At 49.8% G+C, this 14808-nt stretch overlaps 1 protein-coding gene across 4 annotated transcripts in view; it reads right to left on the reverse strand.

The window, feature by feature from the left end:
* The window catches only part of GRIPAP1 (GRIP1 associated protein 1), a 28710-nt gene that overhangs the window by 13758 nt on the left and 144 nt on the right, over nucleotides 1-14808 (reverse strand). For 2 of the 4 annotated variants that reach the window (XM_024240964.2, XM_054544525.1), the window contains exons 2-13: nucleotides 12153-12219; nucleotides 11953-12014; nucleotides 10876-10902; nucleotides 9993-10100; nucleotides 6165-6315; nucleotides 3664-3848; nucleotides 3423-3470; nucleotides 2707-2738; nucleotides 2570-2617; nucleotides 2346-2445; nucleotides 856-933; nucleotides 328-420 (exon numbers count right to left, since the gene is read on the reverse strand). In XM_024240964.2, the coding sequence (XP_024096732.1) occupies nucleotides 328-420; nucleotides 856-933; nucleotides 2346-2445; nucleotides 2570-2617; nucleotides 2707-2738; nucleotides 3423-3470; nucleotides 3664-3848; nucleotides 6165-6315; nucleotides 9993-10100; nucleotides 10876-10902; nucleotides 11953-12014; nucleotides 12153-12219 (999 nt within the window). Of the gene's footprint in view, nucleotides 1-327; nucleotides 421-855; nucleotides 934-2345; nucleotides 2446-2569; nucleotides 2618-2706; nucleotides 2739-3422; nucleotides 3471-3663; nucleotides 3849-6164; nucleotides 6316-9992; nucleotides 10101-10875; nucleotides 10903-11952; nucleotides 12015-12152; nucleotides 12220-13884; nucleotides 14021-14685; nucleotides 14793-14808 lie in introns of those variants that run through there. The other 2 variants (XM_054544527.2, XM_054544526.2) reach the window with 2 other exon arrangements.

Below are 14808 nucleotides of genomic sequence, written 5' to 3' on the forward strand. Positions count from 1 at the left end.
TTTTTGAGACAGAGTATTGCTCTGTCGCCCAGGCTGGAGTACAGTGGTGCGATCTCGGCTCACTGCAACCTCTGCCTCCTGGGTCCTGGTTCAAGCAATCCTCCTGCCTCAGCCTCCCCAATAAAATTTTTAAAAGTTAAAAAAAAAAAAAAAAGTAGGGATGGATGGCCAGAGAGAAGAGGGCTGGACGTCAACCGAAAGGAGCAACAGAAACAAAGACAGGAGAACAGCATGGGGTCCAGACCACCCTACCCTGATGTGGACCAGAAGCAGATGGAGATGGGGGAACCAGAGAGGGATCAGCAAGGGCCCCCAGGTGTTCTTTACCTGCTCCAGGGCAGCCAGGCTAGTCCTCAAGGCATTATTCTCAGCCAAAAGCCCTTCCACTTGCTCCTGTGCATCTGCACTCTGGATGGATACCTGGCCCCACGCCCATAGCAGGTGAGAGTGGGTCCAGAACAGGGGGACAGGACCTACCCACCACCAAGAAAGAAAGGACACACACACACACACACACACACACACACACACACCACCAAGAAAGAAAGGACACACACACACACACACACACACCCCACCAAGAAAGAAAGGACACACACACACACACACACACACACCACCAAGAAAGAAAGGACACACACACACACACACACACACACACCACCAAGAAAGGACACACACACACACACACACACACACACACACACACACACACACACACACACACACACACACACACACACACGCACGCCTGGGGGAAGCAAGACCCCTGGGACCTTGCCTGCCTATGTGGTACCCACTCAGGCTGCCCCCATCCTGAACCTCAGCTCCCTGAGCCCACCCAATACAACATACCTGATCTTGTAGGGCCCGCAAAGCGGCTGCATGTTCCAGGCGCTCCCCCTGCCACTGATCTCTCAGCTCTGCCAAGCTCTGTGGAGACCAGGGGAGCCCATTTTACACCTCAGCCTCTCCTGGGGTGCATACAACCGTACAGACTCTCTGTTGGACCACCCAACAGCATGTTCCCAGCACCTGTGGGTCTCAGACTATCCAGCCAGCAGCAATCTCAGGTTCACCCAGATGCCAGGTCACTACCCTCAGGGGCCTCAGACACAGTCAGCCCCTCTATCCCAGTGTCCAAGATCTCAGGCACAGCTAGGCTCCTGGCCCTAGCTGCTACACGGTTCAAACTCACTCAGCTCCCATCCATAAGAGGTCTCATACTCACCCAGATTCTAGCTTGGGAGCTCCAGGATTCTCAGACACAGTCAGCCCCACAGATCTCAGATGTAGTCGGCACCCAAGGATGACAGTTTCTCCCAGCCTCCCAGTCCCACCACCAGGGGTTTCAGACACACTCATCTCCCACGTCCCTACCTCCCAGGTGAGATCCACCCAAACTCATAGTCCCAGATCCTAGAGGTCTCAAACTCACAACCTCCTAGTTTCCAGGTCCTGGTGAACTCTCAGACTGACCCCTTCACCTGTCACTCTGCTCCCCAGTCTCTTGGAATCTTCAGACCCAGCTAACCACCAGTTCCTGGGGGGTCTCAGCTTTACCCAGACTTCTGTCTCAGACCCCATGTTCCCAGTTTCTAGGGACTTCAGAACCACAAGCCACCATATCTTCCATTCCAAGGGACCTCAGACTCACCTTTTCTAGAAGGAAACCCAGAGGCTTCAGAATCATCCAGCCCCAAGTCCTCAGGAGCCTCAGACCCACCTAAACTTTTGCTCCAGGCCCTGGGGGTCTCAGACTGACCAGCTTTTTGTTCACAGCCCTCAAGGATCTCAGGACTACCTAGCCCATATGATCCCACTTCCTAGGTGTCTTAGGCCCAAGCCAGTGCCCAGATCCTGAGGGTCTCAAATGCACTCAGCCTTCAGCCCCAACTGTCTCACCTTTGAAAGTTGTATATCTACCCAGCCATGTCCTCAGACCTTGGGAGTCCCAAATTTACTGACATCCCAGCCCCTAAAGATTTCAAAGTCACCCAGCACCCAGGGAGTTCAGACTTACCCCAATTCCTGGTCCTAGGCCCTAGTGACCACAGATTCATCCAGACTGTGGTCTCAAACCTCCAGGAGTTTCAGATTTACATAAACTTATAGCACACAGCCCCCTAAGTCCTTAGCCCCCTGAGATCTTACACTCATGAAGACTCCTATAACAATTCCTAGGGCTCTCCAGTTCCCATTTTCCTAGCTCCTGGGGGGCCCTAGAACCCATTTCCAACACAGGAAATCTCAGACTCCCCAGCCAGCCTCCATGGACCTCAGACCTCTGCAGGCTCCCAATCCTGGCCCCTACCCCAGGGATCTCAGAACCCAGCCACCGTCACCTGATTGGCAGCCTCAAGTTCCTGCTGCAGCTTCTGGGTTCGAGCCAACTGGGCTTTGTGATCAGCTTCCTTCCGTTGTTGTAATTCCTCAATCTTGTTCCTAGGAGTGATGGGGAGGGGGTGTGTTGGGCATGGCTTGAGGCCCAGTCTCCTAGCTCTGCCCCTGTAGTCTTCACTGGGCACTGTCCCAATTGTCCACCAATGCCCGCAAATCTGGCAGTTACCTGCTGTCATTAAATAGAGTCTCCTTTTCTGTCTGCAGACGGCAAAAACTGGGCATGGAAGGACAGATGTAAATGGGTCAGTTCTGTAAGTTAATTCCCCCCTCGGCCCCCAGTACCCTTGGGAAAAAGAAATTTACCTTTCTTGTTTCTTTTTCAGTTTCTCGGAGAGCTGGGGAGAGGGGTACAGACAAGTGATAACATTGAGAATAATATAAAGACAAACCTAAAATTAATAAATATAGATACTTCTTATTGAGTCATTTTTGGAAGCCAGGATTTACTTATGTTGTCTTGTGGAATCCTCAAAATAGCCCTGACAAGTGAGTAGTACCAGTTTTACAAATGGGGAAACTGAGTCTTGGAAAGGTTAAGTAATTTGGTTGCTCAGCAGGTCAGCAACAAGAATATTATCTCCACCCAGATCCTTCAGGCTCCAAAGCCCAGTATTTATGCTCCCAACATAGTGGCCAATGGCCATGTTATAGAATGGCTAGGCTGGGAGGCCTGGAAAGCCGGATATCATGACTGGGTGCCGCATCCCTGGGTCTCCAGGTCCTAAGATAAGAGCCAGGAGTCTGTAAATGCTTGCACGAATGAATGAATGAGTGAATGGGCAAAGCTGAGAGGAGATGGATGGGATGAAACTTATCATGCACAAGATATAGTGGGACCACATTAGCTCATTCCATACTAAAAGTAACTCTGAGACATAGGTGTGAGTCTCTCCATTTCACAGATGATGAAACCTAGGCTTTGATGGGGTACAATGCCCCTTCTGCCCTAGGATTGGGAATGGAATGGGAAAGAATCCAGCAGATTGGGAGCAGAATGGGAAAGAGCCAAGCAGCCGCACCTTAGCAAGTTCCTCTTGCAGCCTGGATGTTTCAGCCTGCTTTGAGCTCTGCAGGGAAGGATGAGGGATGGGAGGGTTATTGTTAGCAAGGACAAGGAGAAGCCTTCCCCTGCCCTCCTGCCTCCCTCACCCCATCAGCCCACAAGATGGTGATGTCACAGCCATCTCCGTGGGACTATAGACAGAGGTAGAACATCTGCCCTGCCTTCTGGCATTCCAGCTCCAACAGACTCAGATTCACCTCTAAGTCTTGCAGCTGTTCCCAGAGCAATCTCTTCTCCTCTTTCTCCATTTCCCATTTCAGCTCCACCTCTGCCAACGGCATGGGGGCCAGGACGGTGGGGGCAGGGCCCCCTGGGGGGTCCCCCTGGCCCTCACTGACAGCTGAGAACTTCCCGGCTTCTTTCCCATAGCGCTCCTGCAGGGCTGGTGAGTAGAACAGGGATATATGATGGATGAGGTAGTCTCTGAAGTCCCTTGCCATGCCTCGAATAGAGGGAGAACTGGCCTTCAACCCCTCTGGTGGCAGAGTCCCTGTGCCAAATGACCACATGCCTAAAAGACGAAAGTTCAGCTCTATCCATGCCTCTCACTTTTTTTTTTTTTTTTTTTTTTGAGACAGGGACTTGCTCTGTCACCCAGGCTGGAGTGCAGTGGAATGATCACAGTTCACTGCAACCTTGACCTCCTGGGCTCAAGTGATTCTCCCACCTCACTCTCCCAAGTAGCTGGGATCAGAGGCGTGTGCCATCATGCCGGGCTAATTTTTTAATTTTTTTGTAGAGACAAGGTCTCGCTACATTGCCCAGACTGGTCTTGAACTCCTGAGCTCAAGCAATCCTCCTGCCTCAGCCTCCCCCAAAAATCTTTTTCCCTGGCTGGGCACGGTGGCTCACGCCTGTAATCCCAGCACTTTGGGAGGCCAAGGCAGGTGGATCATGAGGTCAGGAGTTCAAGACCAGCCTGACCAACATGGTGAAACCCTGTCTCTACTAAAAATACAAGAATTAGCCGGGCGTGGTGGCGCACTCGCTTGTAATCCCAGCTACTCCTGGGGCTGAGGCAGGAGAATCGTTTGAACCCAGGAGGCGGAGGTTGCAGTGAGCTGCGATCGAGCCATTGCACTCCAGCCTGGGTGACAGAGCGAGACTCTGTCTTAAAAAAATCTTTTTCCCTAGATAGTCTTGCTCTGTTGCCTAGGCTGGTGTGCAGTGGTGCAATCATAGCTCACTGCAACCTCAAACTCCTGGGCTCAAGCGATCCTCTCAAGTAGCTGGGACTACAAGTGCACACCATGCCCAGTTCATTTTATTATTTATTTATTTGTTTATTTTCTTGAGACTGAGTCTCTCTCTGTCACCCAGGCTGGAGTACAGTGGTGTGATCTCGGCTCACTGCAACCTCTGCCTCCTAGATTCAAGTGATTCTCCTGCCTCAGCCTCCCAAGTAGCTGGAATTACAGGCATTTGCCACCAAACCTGGCTAATTATTGTATTTTTAATAGAAATGGGGTTTTGCCATGTTGGCCAGGCTGGTCTTGAACTCCTGACCTCAGGCGATCTGCCCACCTTGGCCTCCCAAAGTGCTAGGATTACAGGTTTGAAACACCGTGCCTGGCCTAATTATTTTATTTTTAGTACACACAAGTTCCTGCTATGCTGCCTAGGCTGGTCTTGAACTCCTAGCCTCAGGAGATCCTTCTGCCTTGGCCTCCCAGAGTGCTGGAATCAAGGTATGAGCCACTGTGCCCAGGCTCTCACAAATATTTTAAGCCCTATCAACCACTAAGATTCTGTTTACTATTAAATTAGCCCAAGCTGGTTTCACAAATCCCATTCTCAATCCTTCAAGCCCCACCCATAGCCCTTGAAGGCCATGCCCACCATATGCCACCACTGACTTACAGCTGAATCCCTCCTAGAGCCTCCTAATTCCTACTCACATTCTACTAAGTCTCCCTCCTGGTCATGGAACCAGCATCCATCACCACAGAAGTCCCAGCTGCTCTCCAAAGTTCCACACACCATATGCTCCCACACTCTATCAAGCTTTCTTTCAGCTTTCATCCCAGACCCCACTTACAATCTGGGCTCAGAATCTTCCCAACACTCCATTCACTTTTTCACTTAGCAAATATCTCCTTTTTTTTTTTTGAGATGGAGTCTCGCTCTGTCGCCCAGGCTGGAGTGCAGTGGTGTGATCTTGGCTCACTGCAAGCTCTGCCTCCCAGGTTCACACCATTCTCCTGCCTCAGCCTCCAGAGTAGCTGGGACTACAGGCGCCCGCCACCGTGCCCGGCCAATTTTCTGTATTTCTAGTAGAGACGGGGTTTCACCATGTTAGCCAGGATGGTCTTGATCTGCTGACCTCGTGATCTGCCCGCCTCGGCCTCCCAAAGTGCTGAGATTACAGGCGTGAGCCACCGTGCCCGGCCGCAAATATCTCCTTTTTGACATTCAAGCTGCTAATCTGTAACATCTGCTAGGTACCAGATACTGAACTAATGCAGAATGATATCACCTTTTATCTCTACTACAGTCTTCTGGGTGACAGACATCACTACATGCACTGTGTACATGATAAGGCTTTGGCTCAGAGAGGTGAAATGGCTTGTCCAAAGCCACACAGGGCATGGGCCAACCCTATTTCTGAAGCCTTTCTCCTTCCCCTGAGAGGATGACGGCCTTCCTTGCCCTACTCAAGCCCCAACGTCCCCGCATCCCCAGGAGGGCCTCTATGCACCTGCCACATTCTTCTGCAAGGCTGTGTTTTCAGCCTGTAGCCTCAGCAGCTCCCCATCCACGAGGGGCCCAGCTTGGGCAACCCCTGCTCCTGCAGCCCCCTCCTTCAGTTGCTGGTTCTCTTGCTCCAGCTGTTCCATCTGGCTGCAGAGCTGAACAGAGGAAGAGAAGGGGCAGAGAAGCAGAGAATCAGAGCAGTATTTGCTGAAACCTACATAGCATTTGTCCATGTACTTTACAATTCACTTAATTCCCATAATGACCCTATGATATAGGTGCCCTCCCACTTTACAAATAAGGACATTGAGGCACAGAGATGTTAAACAATTTCAAATTCACACATCTTTTAAGTGGCAGAGTCAGAGAATACCAAGAGCATACCAAGTATGAGGACACCAAAAACCATTTTCCTCTTTCTACTCCTAACCTCAGAGATGCAATCCAAGACCTCAGGCTCCTCTGGAAGTTGTTAGTGCTACAGACAGCCTCACTGCAACCCCTCTTCGGTGGAGGGCTGGATCCTGGGCCCAGAGATAGCTCCCTCTCATCCTAAGCACCACAAAGAGCTTGCAAGGCATTCCAGGGCCAACACTGATGACAGCTCCTGCATTGCCAGCCGTTAGTCTTGGAGAGGTATACAATGCCAATACAACTAAGCCAGCCCCCTGCCCAACTCCTGGCTGAAGTACACTTCTCAAAGCAGTCCTGAGAAAATCCCTTGTCCCCATTTTCAGATGAGAATATCGAGGCCTACAGAGAATTTTTATTTTATTGCCTACAATATTTTCTTTCTTTCTTTTTTTTTTTTTTTTTTTTTTTTTGAGATGGAGTCTCGCTCTGTCACCCAGCCTGGAGTACAGTGGAACGATTTCAGCTCACTGCAACCTCCGCCACCCGGTTCAAGCGATTCTCCTGCCTCAGCCTCCTGAGTAGCTGGGACTACAGGCATGCGCCACCATGCCCGGCTAATTTTTGTATTCTTATTGGAGAGGGGGTTTCGCCATGTTGGCCAGGCTGGTCTCGAACTCCTGACCTCAGGCGATCCACCCGCCTCGGCCTCCCAAAGTGCTGGGATTACAGGCGTGAGCCACCGCACCCAGCCTGCTTGCAATATTTTCTACCCAGAACACCAATCCTCTCATCCAGTTCTTCACCTAACTGGCTTCTTTGCATCCCTCAGTGCTCTGCTCAGATGTCACCTTTAAAGTAGTATCCCTCAACACAGAAAATTCCAGTACTCTCTGTCACAGCACTGTTCATTTCTTTCTTACCTAGTACTAATCACAATTTTCTTTTTTAACAAGCAGAGATTCTGAAACCAGACTGCTGGAATGTGAATTTCTGCTCTGCCATTTACTAGCTGTGTGACAAATTACTTAATCTACCTGGAACTCAGTTTTCCTCATCTGTCAAATAGGGATACTAATATCTCATAGGCTTATTTCAAAGATTAAATGAGTGAATAATGTAGAGTACTTCAAACAGGACTTGGCACACAGTAAGCACCATATAAATGTCAGCTATCACTACTAGTATTATTTGTTTACTGTTATCATCTTTCTCCTCATCCCACCCCCAGAATGTAAGCTACCCAAGAGTGGAGATCATTCTGTGCTGCTTACAACTGTATTTCCAGAACATAGAGCATGTGGTGGGTACTCAATAACTATTTGTTGAAGGAACAATTAAGCTGAAATGTCTTGGTGAATAAGGGGTGGTGGCAGGTTTAACGTAGCTCTCTCTGCAAGCACTTCCAGTTCCTGGGAGGAGTTGGAGGAGGAAGGGGACTATGTAGGAAGTCTCTACGACTAGCCCAGTGCTGGCCCAGGGCAGATGCAGGGAAACAAGCTGGATTTATGGAAGAATGTCTGCCCCTGCCTCACTCTGCAAGAATCATGATACCATGGAGGCTGGGGGCAGGAAGCAGTGAGGAGTCAGTCAGTGAAGCCAGCAGTTATATGAATACCAGGGGCTCTGAACTAGGAGCAGGACCAGGGCACTGGAATGTATTATGTAAAGGAGTGATGTCATAAGATCTGCAGGTCAGAACAGCCTCTGTGGTGTGAACTAAGTAGAAGAAACTAGAAGTGAAGAGACCAGGGAGGCGGCTGTAGAAACAGCAGATGATAAGTGGTAGAGGCTAAGGCAAAGCAGGGCCACAGGGTGGATATAAAACTTTTTTTTTTTTAATTGAGACAGAATCTTGCTCTGTCGCCCAGGCTGGAGTGCAGTGGTGCAATCTCGGCTCACTACAACCTCCGCCTCCGGGGTTCAAGTGATTCTCCTGCCTCAGCCTCCCGAGTAGCTGGGACTACAGGCGCGTGCCACCACACCTGGCTAATTTTTTGTATTTTTAGTAGAGACGGGGTTTTACCACGTTAGCCAGGATGGTCTCGATCTCCTGACCTCATGATCCGCCCGCCTTGGCCTCCCAAAGTGCTGGGATTACAGGCCTGAGCCACCACACCTGGCCATAAAACTTTTAAAAAGTCAAATATTTTAGAGGGAAGATGAGTTAATAGAAGGATAATATTATAACTAATGCTTCCATACCTGATACTATGTGCAAGGCTCTGTTCTAAGTGATTTACATACACTTATTCATTTAATCCTCACAAAAGCCCTGTGAAGAGGCAGGTACTGTTATTATCATGATTTCCATTTTAAACATTTGGGAACCAAGAACCAGGCAAGTTAAGTAACTTCCTCAAGGTTACAGTCAGTAAAAGGTAGAGCCAAGATTTTAATCTAGGCCTTCTGGTTCCAGAGTCCCTGCTGGTAACTACTACTTGCTCAACTGCCTCTCCTGGTATTGTACCTGCTTAAAGGTTATTTTCGGTTTTGTTTTTTTAAGGTCATAGGCACCATATTCTCAGATGAAGCCTTAGAAATACCATTTTTGGGCCGGGCGCGGTGGCTCACGCCTTTAATCCCAACTCTTTGGGAGGCCAAGGCAGGTGGATCACCTGAAGTCGGGAGTTCAAGACCAGCCTGACCAACATGGTCATTTTCTCTACTAAATGTCCTCTCCCACCCATGTCATTTTCTCCCATCTCTACTAAAAATACAAAATTAGCCAGGCATGGTGGCATATGCCTGTACTCCCAGCTACTCGGGAGGCTGAGGCAGGAGAATCGCTTGAACCCAGGAGGCAGAGGTTGCAGTGAGCCAAGATCACGCCATTGCACTCCAGCCTGGACAACGAGAGTGAAACTCCATCTCAAAAAAATTTGCTGCCATGAGACTTTTTTCCTTAAAACACACTAAAAACATAGACAATTATTAACTGTGGATACAGAAGACAGATGAGGGAACAAAAGACAATGTCTCCAACTGCTCAGTAGATTTAGAAACAGACAGGACACTAAAATCAATGGAGATTATAGAATTAGTAGCTCCAGGATGAATTATCTGGAAGAGGTAGAACGCCAGGCTCATGTCAGATGAAGAGAAGAAAGAGAAAAGGGAAGAAGCTCGAACACTTTTCCATCCTATATTAAGCATAAGAACTCTGTCTAAAATCCCCCAACACCTTGGAGCACCACAGCATCAACCCCACATTATACACACGGAGACTTTAAGCTGAAATAAAAGGAGTGACTTGGCCGGGAACCAGGTGACCTCAGGGCTCAAAGCCTTCTAATCCCAGCAGAGTGAGTGGCCCCATCTGTCAAATTACTGCCCCCCAGCAGCAATCCAGGACCTGTTTCAGCACCACGGACAGTGCTCCAGGGCCAGACCCTGTCCAATCACTCTCTGCTGCTGTTAGGTTTCAGCCCACATGATCCCTATCCCTCATTTCCCCTTTGACTATCCCAGGCACAAGCACCTTGCTGAACTCGGCCATTAGCGTGCTGTTCTGCAAACGGAAGTCCTCCTCCTGGCTGTGCAGCTTTGCCTGCAGCATCTCGTTTTCACTCAGCAATACCTCGACTTCCTGCAGTGGCAGACAAGGGCCAGGACTCCAGCACGGGCAAAAAGGATAGGAGGTAGGGCAAAGAAACAGAGAGAGGGAGAAAATGACATGGGTGGGAGGGGACATAGGGTACAGAGAATGAGGTGATATAGGAGAAAGAGACATGGGGAGGGATAAAACGAGAGACAGGGAAAGGAAGATAAAGACATGGGAAGGTAGAGAGAAGGGAATACAGGGAGGAAGAGAGCGGAGGAAAAGACAGGAAGATAATGATAGGGGAGAGGAGGTAGAGATGGGGAAAGGGGGAGAGGGATTGGGAGGGAGAGAGTGAAAAAGACGGAGAGAAGAACAAACAGAAATCAACAGGGAGAGAACAGAACAGGGAGAAGAGAAGGAGGGGTCAGGAAAAGAAATGAGTTAGGAAGAGAGAGGAATCGGGAAGAAACAAGGAGTTAGAGAGAGAAAGCAGAAAAAAGAGAAATCACAGAGACAGGAACAGGAGGGGGAGAGACAAAGAAGATTGGGAAGAGAAACGAGTCAGAGAGACAGGAACAGGAAGACAGACAGAGACAGAAAGAGACTCAGAGAAAAGAATGGAAAGAGAGAGAAGGAAAGAGACACAGAGTTAGGACAAATACAGGGAAACAAGGACAGATACAGCAACACATGGCAGTGAGGTAGTAGCAGATGTAAAGGCACACAGAGAAAGAAAGGCCAGTACAAGGAAATCTCAGCATACAGAAATAGCCCACCAAGACATCTCCCAGTCACACTCACCCACAAGGGACCCCCTTACCTGAGCTTTCTTGCTCTTGCTCAGTGCCTAAAGTGGGGGTGGGTGGGAAGAGAGCTAAAGTGAACAGAGATGGACTGCCTTACTAGGATATGGAGACAATTGTGCCAAGCGTTTTGGGAGGACAAGGATGATGGGGGTTGCAGGATGGGAGCATCTTCAACCACAGAACATGTGTGACAATTTGGAGCCCAAAGGAATGACGGAATGAGTGCGTGAGTGAGTGAATGAATGCAAGTCTTGCCCTGGGGCCCCAGCACACATAAATCATCCTTTCTTGGAAGCTCTTGAGGCTGGTGGGGGGATGGGGGAGGTAGGGAGATGCCCTGGTATTTAACCATTTATGGGCTGGATCTCCAGGCTCAGAAACTGTGGCTTCATTGCTACATTTGTCCATACACGTCTCTGTGGGTCCCTCCCACGCAGTGTGGAAACTGTCGCTCCCCTGCTGGGCAGCCAAGAGCATTGCCAGCTTAGGGGAATCAGCATCCTACCAAAGAGAAGTGCAGCTTCCTGACTGCCGGATTTTCTGCATACTGTATTCATTCATCCAACAAATATTTATTGAGCACATATTATGTATTAACATTGTGCTAGGTATGGCTAGATATGGGGACAGAGCAGTGACAAAGGAGGACCTTGAATGTCTTGAGGGGCCACGATAGGTTATATCCTATCTCATCTTTAGAGGATCTGAGAAGTGGGTTTGCTCTCATTTTCCCAACTGGACCAGGATAGAGATGGGAAGTAGGAGCACAAGGCAGGAGTGTGAGTAGAGGATAGGAGGCAGATTCGAGGTAGATTTACTGATAGATTCGAATATTTAATTAAAAGTCAGTGAATGAGAATGAGTAACTGAAATTAGAAATGATTTAAATTAAAATTAATCAATAAATTAAGCAGGATTAAGTAAAATTAGCAACTAAAGAGAATTCCATGAGAATCCTTTAAATGACTACATGAAAACAGCATGCAACATTAGGTCTGGTTCACTGTAGGTGCTCACTGGAGGGATGAATGAGTCAGATAGGTAGAGGCAAGGGTGGATGGGTAGGTGGATGGGTGGGTGGAGGGAGGTACCTTCTGAGCTTTGCTGAACTCCTTATCCAAGTAGGCGACCTTCTGTCGAAGACTGGTGAGTTCTGGTGTTGGGAAAGCAGGGAAACTCAGCCTCAGCCAGTGGCAAGAAACTGAAAGGCCTTCCTGCCAGGCCTCTGAGGGAAAACCTCGGACACCATGCCCCAAAGCCACCCCCATCTAATAAGGCCCTCCTGGCTCACCAACACCATTCTTGCGTAGTTCATCTGAAAGCTGGTAGTTGTTTGTCCGGAGTTCCAGGAGCTGAGCCTTTGGGGGAGGCAGGAAGGGAAAAGACTTGGTCAGGAAAGCGCCCCTACCCCTACCATGAGGGAACCAAGCCCCTAAGCCCCATAGACCTTACGCCCTCCATGTGCCTCTGTAGCTACTCCTTAAGACCTGTATGTGCTACACCCAAAGTGACCTTCCAGGCCCTCAGACCTTGGCTCACCTTTTCCAGCTCCACTTATAACCCCAGCCAGCCTCATCCCTCCATCTCACACTACAATCCACGCTGCACTCAGGCCATCCCAGAGCACTGCCCCAATAAGGGTCTTGCTTGTGTGAGTTCCCTGGCTCTCCATACCCACAGCATAAAGTTCCTCCTCCTCATCCTGGCTGACCTCTCCACACACTGAACACACACTGTCAGGGGTGTTGTCCATATTTCTGACCAGACCTGGGGGCCTCTGATGGCCTGTCTTCTTCCCTCTTTCCTAAGGGAAGAGGGTCAAGTATTCTGCCTAACTTTGAGTCAGGAGGCTTTCCAGGGTCCCCCCACCTCCAAGGCTCTCAAAATACATCCAGGCCCCCTTCAGTAATTAAGGGAGGACCAGGTGCGGTGGCTCACACCTGTCATCCCAGCACTTTGAGAGGCCAAGGCGGGTGGGTCACAAGGTAAGGAGTTCAAAATCAGCCTGGCCAATATGGTGAAACCCTGTCTCCACTAAAAATATAAAAAATTTGCCACGTGTGGTGGCGCACACTTGTAGTCCCAGCTACTCAGGAGGCTGAGGCAGGAGAAGCACTTGAACCTGGGAGGCGGAGGTTGCAGTGAGCCGAGATTGTGCCACAGCACTCCAGCCTGGGTGACAGAGTGAGACTCTGTCTCAAAAAAAAAAAAAAAAAAAAAAAGAATTAAGGGAAAGTGCCAGGCACAGTGGCTCACACCTGTAATACAAACACTTTCGGAGGCCGAAGTGGGCAGATCACTTGAGGTCAGGAGTTCAAGACCAGCCTGGCCAACATGGTGAAACCTCATCTCTACTAAAAATACAAAAATTAGCTGGGCGTGGTGGTACGCACCTGTAATCCCAGCTACTAGGGAAGCTGAGATAGGAGAATCGCTTGAACCCGGAAAGTGGAGGTTGCAGTGAGCTGAGATTGTGCCACTGCACACTACAGCCTGGGTGACAGAGAGAGGCTCTGTCTCAAAAAAAAAAAAAAAAAAAAAGAAAAAGAAAAAGAATTAAGCATCCTCCTCCCTACCAGCCCTATAGGACCCTGAGGCTGGTTCTACCCAGCAAGGCCGGTTCCTTCCCATTAAGGAACTTACTGTTCCTTCCCCTACCAGGACTTTTCCCTCCCTCCCACGCCACCAGCCTCCACTTGCTATTCTCTGGTAGTCTGCTCAAGGTCAGAGGGCTTGGCCTTCACAGAATCTTTCCTACTCCTGTCCTCTCCAGGACCCAGTGATCTGTCTCTCCAAGTACTGGTCCAATTGGAATATCCTTTGTATCCCCTGAGACTTGCCCCCCAACAAAGCCCAGTAGTTCTCCCTCATTCATGGCCCAGTGGGATCAATGTTCCTCATTCAAGGGTATTCCCACGCCCCTCAAGATCTCCCCAGTCATGATCCAATGGGAATGGCCCTACACCCTTCAGGGTAGGCCTCTACAAGGCCTTGGGTAGGCCAGTTGGATGACTCTTACTCACTTAGAATCCCCTTCAGATGACAGTGGTCTTCCCCATTCATGGGTTAATCAACTCGCCCTTCCATTCTCAGTGTCCCTCACACAGGGACAGCCAGTTTCCCTCATTCAAGGACCAATTGGATTACCTGTCCTCCCTCAGAGTTCCTCCCCTCCCCATGCAGGACCCTGTTCAGAGCCCCCCCAGTGAGGAACCCTCTCAACAAGGGCCCATTCATACTGCAATGCTATGGCCTTTCATTGCATCTCAGAGTCCCCCCAAAAGAATCAAGTGGGGGTACCTCCCTAAAGCCCAGTGATCTTCCCTCCTTGTATCAATCTTTTACCTCCTCTGGTCCTCCCCTCAGTTAATGGGATTAATGGTATTACCCATTCATGGCCTTCTTCACCCCAGGCCTAATGGGATCACCTAATCATCCAATGGTGCCGCCCCCTCTTAGGATGCACTACCAACCACCAATGGCACAGGATCTCCACCTCCCAGGAACAATGACAACATCTGGGGTCTTTCCCCAATCCCCGGGCACAGTGGTATCTCCCCAAAACTTACCACCTCCCACCTGCTAATGGTTCTGCCCTCTCAAGGGCTCCCACCACCATGACGCAAACGACCCAACACCCGCTTCCTTCCTCTCCAGACAAAATGGTTTCGCCTTCTCAGGATCTCCTTCCCTCAAAGCCCATTATCATCACCCGCCGACGCTGTCCCCTGCACGGGCCCAAAAGTCTCTTCCCCTCCAGGTCTGAATAAGGTACCGCCTACTTAAGGGCGCTCCCCCAGCCCACAATGCTAACAGAGTCCAACCTTCAAAGCCGCAGAGTATCTCGGAATCCAATAGTCCCACCACTCCGAGCCTCAGTTTCCCTTCTCCAGACCCACTCCGTAAACTCAGGGTCCATCCCAACCAACCCCTTCTCAGAGCTGATA

The sequence above is a fragment of the Pongo abelii genome, chromosome X, assembly GCF_028885655.2.
Source record: "Pongo abelii isolate AG06213 chromosome X, NHGRI_mPonAbe1-v2.0_pri, whole genome shotgun sequence".
Lineage (NCBI taxonomy): Eukaryota > Metazoa > Chordata > Mammalia > Primates > Hominidae > Pongo > Pongo abelii.